The sequence below is a fragment of the Trichosurus vulpecula genome, chromosome 3, assembly GCF_011100635.1.
Source record: "Trichosurus vulpecula isolate mTriVul1 chromosome 3, mTriVul1.pri, whole genome shotgun sequence".
Classification (NCBI taxonomy): Eukaryota; Metazoa; Chordata; class Mammalia; order Diprotodontia; family Phalangeridae; genus Trichosurus; species Trichosurus vulpecula.
In genome coordinates, this window is record NC_050575.1 from 42927147 (window position 1) to 42948312 (window position 21166).

Below are 21166 nucleotides of genomic sequence, written 5' to 3' on the forward strand. Positions count from 1 at the left end.
CCATATAATGTGATCCAGAAGTCCCACTGCTATGTCCATGGTAGTCAATGATAAAAGAAAGGTCCCAAACAAACCAACATTTTTATAGACATACTTTCAAGTAGCAAAGAACTGGAAACAAAATAGATGTCCATCAACTGGGAAATGGCTAAACAAATTGTGGTATGTGAATATAAAGGAATATTATTATGCCATAATAAATAATGAATATGAAGAATTCAGAAAAAACATGGGAAAACTTATATAAACTGATGCAAAGTGAAAGCCAAAGCCAGTAAACAATATGCAGTAAACTACCAAAAAATTATTTTACTGAGCTGGACAAAATAATAACAAAATTCATCTGGAAAAACAAGAGGTCTAGAATATCTAGGGTATTAATGAAAAGAAATGCTAGAGAAGGTGGCCTAGCCATACCAGATATTAAACTGTACTACACAGCAGCAGTCATCAAAACTACCTGGTACTGGCTAAGAAACAGAGTTGTGGATCAGTGGAATAGGATAGATACACAAGATGGAGAAGTCAACGACTATAGCAATCTACTCTTTGATAAACCCAAAGAGGCCAGCTTCTGGGCTAAGAATTCACTATTTCACAAAAACTGCTGGGAAATTTGGAAAATGGTAGGGCAGAAACTAGGCATAGACCAATATCTTACACCATATACCAGAATAAAGTCAAAATGGGTTCATGATTTAGGAGTAAAGGCTGATACTATAAGTAATTTGGGAGAGCAAGGAATAGTTTACTTATCAGATTTATGGAAAAGAAAAGGATTCATGACCCAACAAGAGTTAGAGAGCATTACAAAATGCAAAATGGATAATTTTGATTATGTTAAATTGAAATGTTTTTGTACAAAAAAAGCCAATGCAACAAAAATTAGGAGGGAAGCAGAAAATTGGGAGAAAATCTTTGCAACTAGTATCTCTGATAAAGGCCTCATTTCTAAAATATACAGGGAACTGAGCCAAATATATAGGAATACAAGCCATTCCCCAATTGAGAAATGGTCAAAGGATATGAACAGGCAGTTTTCAGAGGAAGAAATTAAAGCTATCTATAGGCATATGAAAAAATGCTCTGGATCACTACTGATTAGAGAAATGCAAATCAAAACAACTCTTAGATACCACATCTCTCCTGTAAGATTGGCTAAAATAACAAAGCAAGAGGATGATAAATGCTGGAGAGGATGTAGGAAAATTGGAACATTGTTACGTTGCTGGTGGAGTTGTGAGATGATCCAGCCATTTTGGAGAGTAATTTGGAACTACGCCCAAAGAGCCATAGGAACTATGTTCATACCCTTTGACCCAGCAATACCACTTCTAGTGTTGTATCCCAAAGAAATCACACAAGAGGGAAAGGGACCCATATGTACAAAGATATTTATAGCGGCTCTTTTTGTGATAGTCAAGAATTGGAAATCAAAGGGATGCCCATCAATTGGGGAATGGCTGAACAAGCTGTGGTATATGAAGGTAATGGAATACTATTGTGCCATAAGAAATGGGGATGATACACACTTCGTAACAACCTGGAAAAACCTACATGACATAATGCTGAGTGAGCGGAGCAGAGCCAGGAGAACATTATACACAACCACAGATATATGGACTCCGTGAGGACCAACCCTGACAGACTTCGCTCTTCTCAGCAACACAAGATGCAAAGACAACTCCAAGGGACTCACGATGGAGAATGCTATCTACACCCAGAGAAAGAACTGTGAAGTTTGAATGCAGATTGAGGCACACTACGTGCTCGCCTTTTTTCTTCTCTTTTGTTTTTGTTTTTGGGGGTTTTTTTTGGGTTCTGTTTCTTCTTTCTCATGATTCATTACATTGGTCATAATTGTTCTCCACAATTTGACTAGTGTATAAATTAATTCAATGCGAAGTTATACATGGTAGTTATATGAGATTCCATGCCGTCTTGGGGAGGGTGGTGGGAGGGAGGGAAGAAAATCTGGAACTCAAAATTATGTAGAATCATGTGTTGTAAACTAAAAATTAAAAAAAAAAATAAAAAATAAAATCTTAAAGCACCAAAAATAAATAAATAAATAAATGTAGCTATAAATACTCAAAAAAAAAAAAAGACAGCATCTGGACACAAATTCAACTAAAATTCCTAGAAGAGATGAGCCAAGATCTTTTTTTTTTCAAAAAGAGGTAACAATGTTTTTATAAAATAAGTGAGAGTACTAGAGAAAAATGGAAAAGAAACGTAAATTATGGACAAACTGAAAGGAAATTAATAGACAAAAAAACCCAACCAAACAAAAAACATGCCCAAGCAATAAATTCCCTAAAAACTAGACTGCACCAAAGAGAAGACAGTAACTCCAGAAGATATATTACAAGAAATAGTAAACAAGAAACATAACAAGAAATTGTTAAGATATGTATGAATTGATGTAGAGTTAAATGAGCAGAACCAGGAGAACACTATATATAGCAGTATACAGGGTAAAATAGTATAAAGACAGATAACTTTGAAAGACTTAGAAACTCTGCTCAGCCACAATTCCTGAGGACTAGGGATTAAGCATATGGCCTACCTCTTGATAGGTGAAGGATTAAAGAGGGTAAAATTAAAAGGGGGTAACATATTTTTTTTGACATAATTAAAGGTTTTGTTCTTCCTTCTCAACTACCAGAAGGGGAAGGAAGATAATTTTTGCTAATTGAAAAAAAAAGGATAATTTTTATTACATAAAATTAAAAAGTCTTTTTCACAAATAAAACCAATGTAGCTAAAATAAGAAGAAAAGCAGGAAACAGAAAAAACAATTTTTTGCAGCAAGTTTCTCTGGTAAAAGTCTCATTTCTCAAATATATAGGGAATGGAAAAAAATTTATTAAAAAGATCATTCACCAATTGACAAAAGGTCAAAGGATATGCAGAGGCAGTTTCCAGAGAAAGAAATTAAATTTATCAATAGTCATAGGCAAAAATGTTCTAAATCACTAATAACTAGAGAAAAGCAAATTAAAACACCTCTAAGGTACCACTTCACATCTATCAGAAATGACAAATACTGGAGGGGATGAGGATAAATAAGTACACTCATGAACTGCTGGTGGAGCTGAAAACTGGTCCAACCATTCTGGAAAACAATTTGGAACTATGCCCAAAGGACTATAAAACTGTGCCCAGCAATACTGCCATTAGTTATACTCCAAGGACATCAAAAGAAAAGGAAAAGAACTCAAATGTACGATAATATTTATAGCAGCTCTTTATGTGGTGGCAAAGAATTGAAAACTGAGAGGATGACTAGGATGATATCAACTGAGGAGTGGCTGAACAAGTTATGGTACAGTAATGTGATGGAATACTGTCATGATATAAAAAATAATGAAAATTCTCAGAAAATTCTGAGACAACTTATATGAACTGATGCAAAGTGAAGTGAGCAGAACCAGGAGATAATCTATACTGCAGTATTGTAAAGATAATCAATAATGAAAGACTTAGTAACTCTAATAGATACAATAGTTAACCACAATTCCAAAGGACACTTGATGTAAAATGCTATTCATCTCCAGAGAATTAATGGACTCAGAGCTGAATGGAGCATATTTTTTTCCTTTATTTTTCTGGCTTTTATTTTTCAGAACATGACTAATGCAGAATTTGCATTTGCATAATAGGTATTGTATTTCTTGCCTTCTTAATGGATAGGGGAAGGGGTGAAAGAAAGGAGAAAATCTGTAACTGCAAATAAAAATAAAATAAAAAACAGGACCACCCCTCCCCAATAAAAATTTAATTTAAAAACCCTGAGTATTGTTAAACCATGGCCAAGCTTGGTTCCAAGGGGGAAAAAATAAGAATGAATCTTCCTCCCTTCTTTGCAGAGGTGGGGCATAGCAGGTATTATTAGACTTGGTTAGTCTGCTCAAATTTTTTTCCTTTTTTATTTTTTGTCATAATGGATGGCTCTCTAGAAAGGATAAGAGTGGGTAAATATGAATTAGGAAATGGAGATGAAATAAAAATAAACTATACCAATTTTTAGAAAATATTTAGTTTTGTATTAATAATTAATATTTGTGGGGTTTTTTAAACATTAAAAGCATATACAGTTCAAGACTTGATTTGTAAAATCTGTTTTTTTTTAAACCTACAGCAAACACATAAAATGGCCCTTCTCCTTCAAAAAAATTCTTAGTACCTTTGGATTCAAGTCAAAAAAGCTGTAATATTTGAATCGGAGCAGTAAGGCTTCATTTTCCTTCACATCTTGTTCCATGAGTGATCTTGATGAATCCAGCCATCTGTAAGTAAACAACAAAGACCGTGAAAAGTCAGAATTATTAAAACATTTTAATTCCTATGCAAGGAAAATTTTATCACTTATAGTTTTAAACTTACCCTTGATTTATTTTTGCCTTATCAAGAAGAGCTTGTGGTTTAAACATTTTTGCCAAAATTTCTGGTGATGTGATCGGCTGACTGACAGCAAGTATACCAGGATTGCCTTCTGATAAAGCACTATCACCAAACCAAGCCGAAGTTGGTGACAAAGGGCTTCCATCATGAGCATCATAAGTTGGAGTCATTGTCTTACTATAGAGTCCTGGGCTTGAATATATGCTTCCTAATAACAGAAAATGAATAATAAATTGGAGGTATAGAACTTTAACTTTCAGCACTGGTTATTCACAAATATTTACAGAATACTAACATTTCTTCCCAAGGTAAAACTATTTTACCAGTCTTAAAAAATATTTGAAATTTAATGATACTTACTCATGAGCATGTTTTAAGGTTGGAAACCTTAAAAACAGAACTAAAAACTTATTGGGAATTCTGAAAAGAACTTCAATTTTAAAAGAATCAGAATGGAAGTCAAGAAGATAGCTACAGTAAACAGAGACCAGGGAGATTTACTGTGGTAAGGCTCACCTTTCAAAGGGCCGATGTAAAGAACATCAGTGCCTACAGGAAAGGAAAGAAAGGAATTCAGAAGCAAAGACAGGACAGGACAGAACCAATCAGTGGTAAAGAAAGTGAAAGAATAGTCACAAAAAATTATACAAATCTTTAACAACTTTTATCTAATGGCAAATAAAATTAAAATTTATCAGTTAAGACTAAAGGAAAGGAATATCACCAAGATACAATCTGAGTAAAAAAGATTTTTATCAGATTCAAAGTTGTATCCCAATCCAGTTTATTTAAAGAAATGTGTTTTCCAACATTAATCATCCAAGGTGAACATATGACCTTACTTAACCGAAGAAGTTCACATTGCTTGAAAAATAAGTTGATGCAAAAATAATCTCTTGATTTATTTTTCAAGCAGGTAAAACACTTGTAGTTAAAAATATGATTAAAGTTAAAATGTAGTTATCCTCAAATGTCCCCAAATGACTGCGCATGTGCGGTACACACACACACACACACTCTCTCTCTCTCTCTCTCTCTCTTTTTGCAGGGAGGAAGGCAGGGCAATTTGGGGTTAAGTGACTTGTCAAAGGTCACATAGTTGGTAAATGTGTCAAGTGTCTGAGGCTGGACTTGAACTCAGGTCCTCCTGACTCCAGGGCCGGTGCTCTACTCACTGTGCCACCTAGCTGCCCCATAACTATAATCTTAAGGCTTACCAAAAAAATGGAGGAATATAATGACAATGAAGAAGTGTTGAGTGCATAATTTAAGGGATATGTGATGTTATCAGTGTGTGCGCGCTCCCCCCAAAAACATAATAGGGAGCTGCCTTCTGGCTAACTACTACAAGTTAACTACTATTTCCTTTTTCAGTCATCCAGTCTGTTGATGTCTATTATGACACTTGTTGAAGGCAAGTCATTGGTGGTAATATGCTGCAGGCAATGTATATCAACCATACATATTTCTTTTGCCTTTTGAGTCGCCTACAACTTTAATTAATCTTTAGTTGCATTTACATGCTTCACAAGCAGGTGAAGCTTCTCTGAACATCACTAGGATAATACTGGTGCTAGAAAGAAGGGCTTCTCCTACATTAAGTAACTTGGGTCACTGAAAGCAAGACTCAAATCTTCCCAATATATCCTAGAGAAGAGAGCACTGGACTTAGAGTCCCCTGTGTGATCTGGAGGAACTGTAGGCTGGTGGCTACATCTATAAAATTAAGTAGTGGTGAGATGTTCTAGATAATTTTTTTTTCAGCTCTAAATGGCACACTCAAATTATCTTCCAACTATTCAATTCTAGGCCCAGTTTATCCTTCTAAAACACCCAAAATCTGTACTTACTCTTAGGCTAACAATGTGCCTTCTCAATCTTAACTTTTCTTTTGGTTTATATTCTCTTATTTGTCTTCAATCTCCCCCTATCTACTCCCTTCTCTGCTGCTAATCAAAAGACCAGTCTCTTCATCTTTAAAACAAAACCCTCTCCAATCTTATCATATTTTAAAGCTATTGTCCTCTATCTTTCTTCCCTTTCTCAGCCAACCTCCTAGGAAAAACTTTTTACACTTTCTTTCACTTTACTCTCTTCTCAACCCTGTGGTTTCTGAATTCATACACTAATCAAAATTTTTCTCTCCGAAATTACCAATGATCCTTATCTAACTGTCAAATACGATGACTTGTTTCTCAGTCCTCATCCTTCTTGACTTCTCAGTGGCAACTGCACTGTTAACCATCCTTCTTTTGGATATTCTACCCTCTCTGGTTTTTGTAACATGGCAACCTTTTGTCTTTGTTCATCCCTGTTCTTGGTTCTTTTTCAATACTGTGCCTTGCTGACCTCATCAGGTCCACTCTTTCTCCCCTAGTCTTATCACAGATGGGTTGTGGTCATTTCGAAATGGATATTCCATAGTCTTCTTAAACTCAGCATGTGCAAAACAAAATCCATTCTATTTTCCCCCAAAAGCCATACTAATTCCAAACATTTCTGTCAAGGCTACTACAATCCTTCCAATCATGTATGTTCACAACCTTAGCATTATTCTTAACTCCTCACTCTCACTCACCCAATATATCTAATTGCTTATCATATCTCGGTGTAGTAGGTAAGAGGTTGGAGCCTAGAATCAGGAAGACCTGAGTTCAAATGCTGCTCAGACAGTTATTACCTGTGTGACTCTGGGCAAGTCACCTAACTTCTGTCTGCTTCAGTGTTCTCATCTGTAAAACGGGGATAATAATAGCACCTACCTCCTGGGGTTGCTGTGAGGATCAAGTGAGATAATAATTGTAAAACACTTAGCACAGTGCCTGGCACATTGTCAGTGACACACACACACACGCACATATATGTACGTGTATATAAGTATACATATGTATGCGTCTGTGTGCGTATATATATGTATAAGTATACAAAAATTCATACTAAAATACTGAATATGAATAAATTCTACCTCTATGACATCTTTCACATGTTACCTTCTCTCCACTTACGTATTCTTCCATCCACCCTGTGTTAAGACTACAACAGCTCTTGCTTAGACTACTGCAAATGGTCTCCTCATTGAACTCCTGTCTCTAGTCTACAAACCATCCTCCAAAGACACTTTACTCAAGTGCAGATCTAAGCTATTATCTCCTTGCTGAAAAATCTCCACTGACCCTTGGATCATCCCTAAGATCAAACACAAACCCTTATTTGACATATAAAGCCCTTTACAACCTGAATTGATATCTCTAATCCCTGAAATGCACACCCCTTCCCTCCTTATCTCTGCTTCCTAAAATTTCCAGTATCCTTCAAGGTTCAGCTCAAAAACACCTTCTATATGAAGCTTTCCTCCCAGTTATTAGTTACCGTCCCCCCACCTCCATTATCTCTCCTTACCAGACTGCAAGCTCCTTGAGGGCAGAAGTAACTTTGCATTTGTCTTTGTATCCCAAGTACCAAGCACAGTGCCTGGCACATTGTAGGCAATTAACAAATGCTTATTGATTAATTTGGTATTTATTTTGTCTTTGATCTAATCAGCTGATCTGACTGTATACAGATAGCTTATTCTGACATTCCTCCCACCCCTTAGTAAGCAACTGTTTCTGTTGTAGGATATAGTTAAGTTTCTTCTTATGTGTGATATTATTCAATGCTTATTATATTCAGTGCCTGACTCTGAAGAAAGTATTCATGATATACAAACATGAGGCTTCTAGACTTTGACATCTTGATATCAAACTACGTTTTCCAATATGTATATTTATCCATCCTTCCCTGTGCCCATCTTCATACTAACACTGAAATCACTGATTTTCAAGAAATACACTGAACTTGGTTTGTAGGACACTACTGAGTTCCTCACAGAATTTCTCTACTTCTTCCACCACTGCAACAGATGTTAGCACGTAAGCTGTAATTATCTTCATAGTGGTCTCTGTATCTCTAGCATCTACTAGGACAATAACTGGCAGAAGCTTAATAAGTGTTTCTTGATCTACTGATGCCTTTGGCTTATGATAATACAAACTTCATTTAGTATAGTGTTTGCCTTTTAGGTGAAAAAGCTCTCTTTCCATATGGCTCCAACATCTTTGTCTTTTTGTTTCACAGAAAGAATGTCAATATAGCTGAAAAAGAGTTCTTCAAATACTGAATTAGTAATTTAACAAAAGACTAAACATTATGAGTACTTTAAATTAATAGTTTGGAGACAGATTAAGAACTATGTGATTTTCGGGGTGGAGCCAAGATGGCAGCTGGAAAGCAGGGACTTGCATGAGCTCCCCCACCAGGTCCCTCCAAAAACCTATAAAAAATGGCTCTGAACAAATTCGGGAGCTGCAGAACCCATGGAATAGCAGAGGGGAGAAGGGCTCCAGCCCAGGACAGCCTGGATGGTTGCTGTGTAAGGTCTATCACATGGAGCTGGGAGCAGAGGGGAGCAGAGCCCAGCGTGGGCTGCACCCGGACCAACCAGACCGGGAGCTGGGAGGAACAGGCCCCAGTGCCCTGAATCAGTGAGCTGTGGCAGTTACCAGACTTCTCAACCCAAAAACACCAAAGACAACAGAGAAGGTTAGTGGGAAAAGCTGCAGCGGACCGAGTGGAAGGAGTTCACAGTTCAGCCACTCAGAGGCAGCAGAGGTGGTGCAGCTTTGAGGACAGAACTACAGCTGCAGCTGCTTCTGGCCCCAGGCCCACCTGGTGGGAGGAATTAAGTGGAGGATCAGAGCAGGAGTGCAGAGCCTGCTTAAGATCTGGGTCCAGTCCAGGTTGGCGGTTCTTGGGGGAGGAGGAGGAACGCTGGTGTGGCAGAGCTTGATGTGTAGAAATAGCTCTGAAAACAACAGAACAACCCCTCAAGTTTGGGACAAAGTACTCTCTACTCTACAAGCAGTCATACACCAACGAAAACTCAAGGGTCAAGTAGTTGGCTGGGATCATGGCCAGGCAGCAGAAATGGACTCAGATTCAGACTCAGACTTTGGAATCTTTCTTTGGTGACAAAGAAGATCAAAACATACAGCCAGAAGAAGTCAACAAAGTCAAAGAGCTTACATCAAAAGCCTCCAAGAAAAACATGAACTGCCCTCAGGCCATGAAGAGCTCAAAAAGGATTTGGAAAAACAAGTTAGAGAAGTAGAGGAAAAATTGGGAAGAGAAATGAGAATGATGTGAGAAAACCATGAAAAACAAGTCAATGACTTGCTAAAGGAGACCCAAAATATACTGAAGAAAACAGCAGCCTAAAAACAGACTAACTCAAATGGCAAAAGAGCTCCAAAAAGCCAATGAGGAGAAGAATGCCTTGAAAGGCAGAATTAGCCAAATGGAAAAGGAGGTCCAAAAGACCACTGAGGAAAATACTACCTTAAAAATTAGATTGGAGCAAGTGGAAGCTAGTGACTTTATGAGAAATCAAGATATTATAAAACAAAACCAAAGGAATGACAAAATGGAAGACAAAGTGATATATCTCATTGGAAAAACCACTGACCTGGAAAATAGATCCAGGAGAGATAATTTAAAAATTATTGGACTACCTGAAAGCCATGATCAAAAAAAGAGCCTAGATATCTTCTTTCAAGAAATTATCAAGGAGAACTGCCCTGATATTCTAGAGCCACAGGGCAAAATAGAAATTGAAAGAATCCATCGATCGCCTCCTCAAATAGATCCCAAAAAGAAAACTCCTAGGAATATTGTTGCCAAATTCCAGTGCTCCCAGATCAAGGAGAAAATACTGCAAGCAGCCAGAAAGAAACAATTTGAGTATTATGGAAACACAATCAGAATAACACAAGATCTAGCAGCTTCTACATTAAGGTATCAAAGGGCATGGAATACAATATTCTGGAGGTCAATGGAGCTAGGATTAAAACCAAGAAACACCTACCCAGCAAAACTGAGTATCATGCTCCAAAGCAAAATACGGACTTTCAAGAAAATAGAGGACTTTCAAGCTTTCTCAATGAAAAGACCAGAGCTGAATAGAAAATTTGACTTTCAAACACAAGAATCAAGAGAAGCATGAAAAGGTAAACAAGAAAGAGAAATCACAAGGGACTTACTAAAGTTGAACTGTTTTGTTTACATTCCTACATGGAAAGATGATGTGCATGATTCATGAGACCTCAGTATTAGGGTAGCTGAAGGGAATATACGTGTGTGTGTGTGTGTGTGTGTGTGTGTGTGTGTGTGTAGACAGAGGGCACAGGGTGAGTTGAATATGAATGGATGATATCTAAAAACAATCAAATTAAGGGATGAGAGAGCAATATATTGAGAGAGAGAGAAAGGGAGAGATAGAATGGGGTAAATTATCTCACATAAAAGTGGCAAGAAAAAGCAGTTCTGTAGGAAGGGAGGAGGGGGCAGATGAGGGAGAATGAGTGAATCTTGCTCTCATTGGATTTGACCTGAGGAGGGAAAAACATACACACTCAATTGGGTATCTTACCCCATAGGAAAGAAGGAGGAAGAAGATAAAAGAAGCGGGGATGATAGAAGGGAGAGCAGATAGGGGGAGGAAATAATCAAAAACAAACACTTCCAAAAAGGGACAGGGTCAAGGGAGAAAATTCAATAAAGGGGGACAGGTTAGGAAGGAGCAAAATATAATTAGTCTTTCTGTTGTCATGTGGTGAAGCAGCCTGTCCAACCTGTGGCCAGTCCAGCAGCAGCCAAGCTTGGTGAGGAGCCAGGCACACAGCTGGTAAGTGACCTGTTCGACCTAGCCCAAGAGCATATTGGCCTAGCCGGTCTAGATACTTCACCTTAGTAAAATCAGCCAGCTGAACGACCTGTCCACTGTAGAGACTATTCCCTATGAGGAACCATCTCAGTAGAATAGCAGAGAAACTCCTGTATTACTGACACCATGCTCCAGATCTTCATGAGGACCCTTCGGAAGAAAGGACATCAAAGTCTAGCATATCCAGTGCTGTTAGTTGCCTTGGCCATGCATATTCCCTATACATATCCTTGGATATGTATACATATCCTACTATACATAGTATCCAATGCTATCATTGTATTTCAAGTTTATGCCCAATCTTCTCCTTATTCTGGACTCTGGGTTTATTTGTGGGAGACTGTGCCTCTGGTGCTGGGAGGTATAGTTCCTAGTTACTGTCCTTTTAAAAGTATTTGAGTAAATTTATGTGCTAAAAAAAATAAAATAAAAATAGAAAGAAAGTCAAACACATAAAAAAAAGAACTATGTGATTTTTAACATTCTCTAGCACTAGCTCTGTCACTATGATGGAACTGAGATTATTTTGTATTTTTAATAAGTTACCACGAATTACAGTAGAGACAGCAGTTAGGTGACAGCATTAAACAGCCATGCAGATCCAAGGGAAATAAAGTAGAAGACTGGAGCCAAATCAGCATCCAGGCTGCCCTGCCAGAGGCATGTCAAGAGATGAGACAACAGAAGTCCTGATATAGCAGGACACATAGTGCCTTAGCAGTTCAACACCCAGCAAGCCCTGTCCATTGCATAGAAAGGAATAATGTCAGACCAGTACCCAGGTAACTAAGTACCTGTGGGCAGAGAGTCTTGGTCTGAGTCAAACCAATAAAAAAGGCCAGGGCAGCAGTTGGGAAGCAAACCCCTTGAGTTTCCCAGGATGCCTGCTACAAGAACTGTCACTATATCAGTGGGATTTTTTAAAGCTCCCAACAAGGGACAGAACCAAATCTAGTTTCAAAACTGCTCAAGAAAAGACAAAGAAGGTGGCAAGGACAAATCCTTGGTCATGCTACCAGGAGACTAGGCCAAATCCTATTAACTCCAGGACAAAAGATAGAATGCCCATATAAATAAAGGCTCTAAACTAAGGTGGCAGAACAGAGAGAAAGAGTACAGCTCAGTTCTATCCCACCATTAAGCAAACAAATTACCAAACATCTCATACTTTAAATGAACAGTATACATGATCAAAATTCCCTTAGGGATGAAAACGAAAGTCTTCAAACCTCAACAGAAAGCAAAAGTGAAAGTAAGGATCTTGACTTTTCCCTGAAACTCCACCAAAAGAAAAAAATCCCTTGAATGACTAGAAAAGTGGCAGACTTTGGGTACAGAGATAGAAAGAGAAATCTATGCACTGAAGAAAAAAAAAGATACGTAAGTGTAAAGAAGAAAAAAAATGCCTGGAAAATGATTTAAAGGAAAAAAAGATTATGTGAGAAAAAGACCTGAACATCTCTGCTTTTTCTAGTTCTTGGAAAAGGTATCAAACTATGGCTCCCACGTCAGAACTTTGGTATCCATGGTAAAAAAAAAAAAAGGCCTAAAGAAAGATCACTGCCAATTGAGGCAAGGTCCTCAATTTGATTTCATCCTCAGAGAGATGAGACATAGACAATAAAGGGTCACTGAAAAAGTATCCAAATGAATTAGAGATAAAATAATTTAATTATAAACAACTGATAGGTCAAAGAAAAAAAACAGAAATGATAATTTCATTAAAGATAATGACAACAATGAGATAACATTGCACAATTTGGGGGATGTAGTCAAAGCAGTCCTTACAGGAAAATTTATATTTATTTATATTAACTCTTAACAAAAAAGAGAAAGAACAGAATAATGAATTATGTAAAAACAAACAAAATCAACAAAAAAAGCAAAAAAGAATATGAAAGAAAGCAGACTCTGAGCCAAGTACAAAGCCACAGTCCAGAAACAGATTGGACACAACAGTGAGTGAGCAAACAGAAGAAAACATCAAATAAAATAAAGAAGCACACTGGCCCAAAAAATAAATCCAGAAGAAAAGAGTAAATACACAAATCCAAAGAAAGCCTCAAAGAAGAAAATGTCTTGCTACAAGAACTACAAAAGTACTTTGCAGAAATGAAGTGATACAAAATTGAATGTTAAAGGAAGTGACAGGGAAGAGAACGGAAAGGAAGATTAATCGCTTAAAACATACAATAGTAAGTCTTACCCTAGGATTTAATTCTCTTAAACTTAAGCAACATCTCCATATGGCAACATAAAATATTAAGGAAAAAAAAATACATTATCAGAAACAACTGACTTGGAATCAAAGAGAAGATGTTAGAATTGTCAAATTAGCTGAAAATCATAATCAAAACTGCTTGGATACTACATTTCAAGAAATTTTACATGAAATGTGTTCAGATATATTAGAACTGGAGAATAAGGGAAGATAGAAAGAATCTATTGATATAATTTCCTGACAAATCCCAAAATGAAAATTCCCAGGGACATGACAGCCAATATCTGCAGTGTCCAAGCCTGGGCGGGCGGGGGGGGAGGGGAGGGGGGCGGGGAGGGGCACCACGGCGGTGTGGCAAAGGTGGGCAGAGAAGAGCAAGCAGCCGAAAGAAGGAATTCACTCACCAAGGAAACAAAGTGAGACAGCTGCTACTTGAAAGAAGAGTCTAGAATATAGTATTACAAAAGGAAAAAGATATAATGTACTGGCCAAAAAATAGATCTTTACTGAAATAGAGTACAAGCATTCATAATGAAAAGGTCAGAACTGAGCAGAATATCTGGAATTCAAATACATGAGTCAAAGGTAGAAAGGTAGAAACATTTCATCAGCTGGGAGGGTTAACACTGTAATAATGTACATGTACATAGTGACATGTTGTTTACCTTCTTCTGGGGGAAGGAAGAAAAAGGGTCATAGGGCAGTGTCACTAGATGGAAGAAAACATAGTACGCAGCAAATTATAAGAAGAACTGAAAGGTGGGGGACGCCCTACATTATGGAAAGCTTTAAATGACAAAGGATTTTGTTTTATTCCTAGAGGTGACAGAGAGCCATAGGTGTTTATTAAGTGGGGAGCGGGGGGAAGAATTCAGAGACGGGTAAGTGAGACATGGTTGGACCTGAATTTTAGGGAAATCACTTTGGTGGCTGAATTGAGGATGGCTCAGAGCACAGAAAGGCTACAGGCAGGTAGACCAACAAGTAGGCTATTGCGATAGTCCAAGTGCAAAGTGATGAGGGTGTACCAGGGCATTAGCAGTGTCAAAGGAGAGAAGGGGGACTACTTGAGAGATTCTGAAAAAGTGAAATTGAAAGACGTTGGTAGCAGAATGGATATGGAGGAGGTTAGAGATAATGAGGAGTCCAAGATGACATTTAGGTTGTGAGCCTGAGGAATTGGGAAAATGGTGTTGCCTTCTACAGTAAAAGAGAAGAGAGGAGGGGAGAAAGAAAATGAATTCAGTTTTGAACATGTTAAGTTCAAGACATCTGTAAGACATCAATTTCCAGATGTCTGAAAAGCAGGTGGAGATGTGATACTGAAGGCAAGCAGAGAGGTTAAGGCTAAATAAGCCGATTTCGGTGTTATCAATATAAAGATGATAATTAAATCCATGGGAACTGGTCACCAAAGTAGCACAGAGGAAGAAGAGAAGAGTCTTGGGCCCAGAATAGAACCTTGTGGGACACTGATGACTGGAGGGAGTGACCTGGATGTGGATCTAACATTCAGACTAAGAAGGAGTGGTCTGATAGGAAGAAGAACCAGGAGATAGTGATGTCCTGAAAACCTTGAGAAAAGACAGTATCAAGGAGAGATGGGTGATCAACAGCGTCAAAGGCTGCAAGGAGGTCAAGAAAAATTATGAAAAAGCGATTGGATATGTCAATTAAGAGATCACAGGTAACTTTGGAGAGAGCAGTTTTGGTGGAATGATACAGTTGGAAGCTAGATTGTAAAGGGTTAAGAAAAGAGTAAATGGAAAGAAAATGAAGGTTCCTATTATAGATGTTCTCCTCAAGGAGTTAAGCCACAGAGGGCAGAAGAAATAGAGGATGATAGCAAGGACAGAAGGAGCAAGTAAGAGCTTTTTGAGGGAGGAGACATGAGCATGTTTGTAAATAGTAGGGAAGGAACCAGTAGATAGGGAGATATTGAAGACAGGTCAGAAAGTGAGGATGATAGAGGGGGCAATTTGTTGGAGGAAAGAGTTGGAATGAGGTTGCTTTAACAGGTAGAGACCTCTGCCTTGGTTAAGGAGTAGGACCACCTTTTTCTATGACAGAGGGGAGATGGAGGAGATGCAGAAGGCATCTGAGTAGTATGAGTTGGGGAGGGAGTGCATGGCTTAAAATGGATCTAATCCTAAAATGGATTAGAATCCAACAATAAATTGCTTTAAAAAAAACACTTGAAACAAAGATTCACAGAGCCAAAAGAGGAGCTAGAGCAAAATCTATTATACTTAAGGTAAACTAAAAAAATAAAGGTAGTAATTGTTACTTAAGGCAGAATGTTGGGTGGTTGTTGTTTTTTTTGGTCTAGGTAAAAGAGACCATTCTTGGCCTCATTTCTCACCTACCCTTAATCAATGAAGGGGCATTGCTTCAGTCAAACTGAGGCATGGGAAAGACCTTAGCTTAAAAAGACCAAAGTGTCCTACTGCATCCTGGGCCATCTCCAGTCATCCTGATCTATATCTCACCACTGGGCCCAGATGGATCCGGAGGAGGAAAGTGAGGCTGGTGACTTTGCACAGCCCTCCCTCACTTAAATCCAATTCATTTGCATGTCATGGCATGGTATCACCTCCCTGATGTCGTGGTCATCACCTCCACTACCACCACCAGCACCACAACGACAATCACTTTCTGCAAGAACTCTTTCCTCATCCCTGTTAATGCTGGTCCCTTCCTTCTAAGATTATATCCCATTTACACGGTGTATATCTTGTCTGTATACAACTGTTTGCACGTTGTCTTCCCCATCAGACTGTGAGCTCCTTGAGAGCATGGACTGTTTTTATCTTTTTTTCTATCTCCAGTACCTACTACACATAGTGAGTGCTTAATAAATGCTTGACTTGCATATGAATACCTCCCTAATTTTATCCCTGATAGAAGCTGATTTAGTAACCAAGTACAATACTTTAGATTTATCTCTAATGAACTTCACATTATTCAGCCCATTTCTCCAGCCTGTCATGAACTTTCTGTAGTCTTGAGTGTCATCTAATTTGTTAACTACCTCTTACAATTTTGTGGCATCTGTAAATCTGATCAAGTCACAGATTAAAATGTTATATAGCAAATAGTCAAGCAGAGATCCCAGGTAAACTCTGCTTGAGTTTCTACAAATCTAGCCATCCAGTCAGTTCTGAATCCCTCTAATTTAGAGGTTCTTAACCTTTTTCTGTACCATAGGATTCATTTGGTAGTATGGTGAAGCCTTTCTACAACCTTTCTCAGAATATTTTAAAATGTATGATATAAAATACATGGGATTACAAAAAAGTCAACTATATTGAAATATATTTATTAAAATGTTTTAAAAATAAGTTCACAGATCTCCAGTTAAGAACTCCGATCTAACTCCATTATCTACATCTCTCTATAAGAACAGTATAAAATGCTTTAAAAATAGCTTGCTGAAACTAACTATATCCACAACCTTCCCTCATGTACTGGTTAAACAACCACGTACTTGTAGGTAGCTAGGTATGTAGGTAAGTAGGTAAGAAGGAAAACCTTTACTAACTTCACCAACCTTCCTATGTGCTAGGAACTATGGTAGGCTCTGGGGATACAAATAAAAGCAAAAAGAAAATACCTGCCCTCAAGAAACTTACATTCTAATAGAGAAAGAACACATGAAAGAGAGCTGGACTATAACCAAAGAAGAGACAGAGAGGTAACAAGAGATAAAATGGATAATTTTAATTACATTAAATTAAAAAGGGATTACACAAACAAAACCAATGTAGCCAAGATTAGAAAGAAATCAGGAAACTGGGAAAAATTTACAACAATTTATTCTATGACAAATGCCTCTTTCTCAAGTATACAGAAAAATGTGTCAAATTTATAAGAATAAATGGTCAAAGATATGAACAGGTAATTCTGAGAAGAAATCAAAACTATTTACAGACTTATGAAAAATGCTCTAATTCACTATTGATTACAAAATGTGATTTAAAACAATTCTGGCACATCACCTCACACCTATCAGATTGGCTAATGTGACAGAAAAGGAAATAACAAATGTTAGAGGGGGTATGGAAAAAGTGAGTCACTAATGCACTGTTGGTGGAGTTGTGAACTGATCCAATCATTCTGCAAAACAACTTGGAACTATGCCCAAAGGGTCATAAAACTGCATACCCTTTTACCCAGCTACTAGTAGGTCTGTATCCCAAAGAGATGAAAGAAAAAAGACTTATGTGCACAGAAAATATTTAAAGCAGTTCTTTATGTGGTGGCAAAGACCTGTACATTGAGGGGATGTACATCAAATGGGGAATGGCTGAAAAAGATGTGGTATGTGATTGTGATGGAATACTATAAGGAATGACAAACAATAGTTTTCAGAAAAACTTAAGAAGACACATGAACTAATGCAAAGTGAAGTGAGCAGAATCAGAACATTGCACACAGTAACAGCAATATTTTAACGATAATTAACTGTAAATACAATGATCCAAGACAATCTCAAAGAACTTATGATGAAAAATGCTATCTACCTCCAGAGAAGAACTTGATGGAATTATAATGTAGATTGAAGCATCATTTTTTCATTTTATTTTCCTTTTTTTTTTTTCGGCAACATAGCTAACAGAGAAATGTTTCAAATGATTTCACATGTATAACTGATACCACATTTCTTGCCTTCTCAGTAGTTGGAGGAGGGGTGAAGGGAGAGACTTTGGAACTCAAGAAAATTTTTTAAAATAAATGCTAAAAATAATTAATAAATTTCTTGAAAAAAAAAAAGAAAAGAGAAAGCAAGCTGGAAAAGAGAGCTGGGACAGGGAGAGAAGGTTCCTGGCCTCAGTGCATGGCATGCAAAAAAGTGAAGAATAGGGTTGAAAGGAGAATCAAAGCTGACCAGCCTGGGCCACTCCACAAAACAGAAGAAGCCCCAGAAGAAACTCACCACTAGGAGAAGGGGGTAGATCTTACAGATGGATATTCCATAAAGAGAAGGCTGCAAGAGTAGTTGTATATTCCAGGCCAAGGGGGTCCCAGGTGCTACAGGAAGTTCCAGAAGACAGCAGCAAGAGGTATAGTTTTGAATGGTCAGAAAGTCACAAATAGGGCTAGTTAATCTGACATTAACTTTTTTTTTGATGAAATCATGCTGCATCTCTGTAATCACCAATTTACTTTTGAGAAGTTCATCAACCCTCTCTTTAATAATATATTCTAGATTTTCCTAGAAAATTAAGTCAGTCTCACTGGCCTATAGTTTGCAGATTATTCTCTTCCCCATTTTCAAAATTAGGACTCTCTGCCCTTCAATCTTGTGGTCCAACTTCCACCACCTTTCAAATGTCACTGACAGTGGCTCAACAATCACATCTCCTAGCTTTCATTACTCAAGAATCTTGTAGGAGGGCTCCATAGTTTGAATTTGACAAAGGCCATTGGGGTTTATCCACAGACTTATTTATTTTGGCCATCAATTCCCTATTAGTGTCTTCTTTTCCAGAGGAATGGAGCAGCTCTACAGTCAGTTATCATCATTCAAAGCAAAGATCTATTTCTTCTTTGATCCTTTTCCTCCAAATTAAAAAAACAAAACAAAATACCCACTACTCTTTTGTGTTTTCCTTAAGTTAGCTCACTAGCCTTAGATCATTCTGAATGTCAGCATTCCTGACACTATGTTTACAGGACCATGCTAAGCTCTAGTACTGATTGTTACCTGGCCTTACCTTCCTTTAAAGGGCTAATGGAAGATTTTAAAGGTAAAAGGATATTTGGAAAAGCAATTGCAGGCAGAAGAGAGATACTAGAGGGAACTGTTATTGTTATTCAACCCTTTCATTCTGGTCCAACTCTTTGTGACCCCATTTGGGGTTTTCTTGGCAAAAATACTGAAGTGGTTTGCCATTTCTTTCTCCAGCTCATTTTACAGATGAGGAAACTGAGGCAAACAGGGTTAAGTGACTTGTCCAGGGTCACACAGCAGGCTGATTTTTAACTGAGGCTGGATTTTTAACTCAGATCTTTCTAATTCCAAGTCTAGTGCTTAATCCAGGGTATCACCTAGCTGCCAATTGTTGTTACAAGAGTCCAGAGTCAGGGGAGGAGAGGGGCAGGATAGCTTTAGGTATCTTAAAGATATCTTAAATAGAAGAGAAATTAGATTAGAGGTGGCACAATGGATACAGTGCCAGACCTGGGATGAGGAAAACTCATCTTCCTGAGTTCAAACCTGCCCTCAGACACCTACTAGCTGTGTGACCCTGGGCAAGCCACTTAACCCTGTTTGCCTCAGTTTCCTCATCTGTAAAATGAGCTGGAGAAAGAAATGGCAAACCACTGCAGTGTCTTTGCCAAGAAAACCCCAAATGGAGTCACAAAGAGTTGAATACAACTGAAAAATGACAACAACCACAAAATTTAGCCTCAGAGATCAAAGCAAGAAACAATGGGCAGGAGTTGAAAGAGGCAAATTAAGACTTGAGAAAACAAGTAAGTTTCTAATAATCAGAGCTAATCAAAAGTGGAATGAGGTGCTTGGGGAAACAGTAGCTATGCCCTCACTGGAAAACAAAGTCTAGATAACCCTCCCTTTACTAGATATATAAAGGGCATTCTGGTTTAAGTACTGGTTGAACTGAGATCCCAAAGATTCAACAAGGTTCAACAAAGGAACTTAAAGGACCTCTTACCAGATAATCTTCTTTTCAGGGAAATAAGAGGTACTGCAATCTCCTGAGAATGAAGGCAATACATATAAATTTGGGGACTTGGGAGTGAAAAAGGTTTGGACACTTTTGAAAAGAGACCGGGTCAAGGGAGAAAAGTGAATAAAGGGGGACAGGATAGGATGGAGGGAAATACTGTTAGTTTTTCACGACATGTCTATTATGGAAGTGTTTTGCATAACATAACGTGTGGCCTATGTTGAATTGCTTGCTTACTCAAGGAGGGTGGGTGGGGAGGGAAAAAGGGAGAGAATTTGGAACTCAAAGTTCTAAAAACAAATGTTTTAAAAAAAAGTTGTTTTTACATGCAACTGGGAAATAAGAGAAACAGGTAATGGGGTATAGAAATCTATCTTGCCCTACAAGAAAGTAAGGGGAAAGGGGATGGGGGGTGGGGAGTAGGGGGATGGAAGGGAAGGCAGACTGGGGAAAGGGGTAATCAGAATTTATGCCATCTTAGGGTAGGGGGAAGGGAGAAATGGGGAGAAAATTTGTAACTCATAATCTTGTGGAAATCAATGTTGAAAACTAAAAATATTAAATAAAAGAACAAAAAAATAAATAAATGAAGCTGCAACTGGTTAAATCCACAACTAGCAAGAGCCCATAGCAAATGGAACCCACACCTCAGGAAACATTTATTAATTTATTTTCTAATTCCCTTTCAATTTTTAGAAATTTTGTTTCTTGCAAAACTGCTCCAGGGCACTAAAACAAAGAGAATGCTTATTATAATAAATAAAACATTGCAAACAATAGCAACTAAAGAATAATAGAGTAGTAATAATATTAAAAACAATACAAAAAAAAAAGAAAAAGCTTTGGAAAAGCCAAAAGAATAAAGAAAATAAATCTCTATTAAAATATATGTCCTAGCAACAGATAAGGCCCAATTGGTGTAAGCAAGATACTGTAGTGGAATATGGTGATATAGTCTGGAGACTTTTCTCTAGCAATATTTTGTCTGGCCTAAAACCAGGAGCAAATAAAGCATACAATGAAGTTTATCTGTGTGTGGGCTTGGTCACTTTATATTGGTCTCCATTCTAGCCCGATTTAGAA

General features: G+C 37.8%; 1 protein-coding gene across 8 annotated transcripts in view; it reads right to left on the minus strand.

Annotated features, from left to right (window-relative positions):
• Positions 1-21166, minus strand: part of FERMT2 (fermitin family member 2) — a 147698-nt gene that overhangs the window by 43506 nt on the left and 83026 nt on the right. For 5 of the 8 annotated variants that reach the window (XM_036750331.1, XM_036750329.1, XM_036750326.1 and 2 more), the window contains exons 5-7: positions 4924-4956; positions 4390-4615; positions 4190-4292 (exon numbers count right to left, since the gene is read on the minus strand). In XM_036750331.1, coding sequence (XP_036606226.1) covers positions 4190-4292; positions 4390-4615; positions 4924-4956 — 362 coding nt within the window. The remainder of the gene's footprint in view (positions 1-4189; positions 4293-4389; positions 4616-4923; positions 4957-21166) is intronic. The other 3 variants (XM_036750333.1, XM_036750332.1, XM_036750330.1) reach the window with 1 other exon arrangement.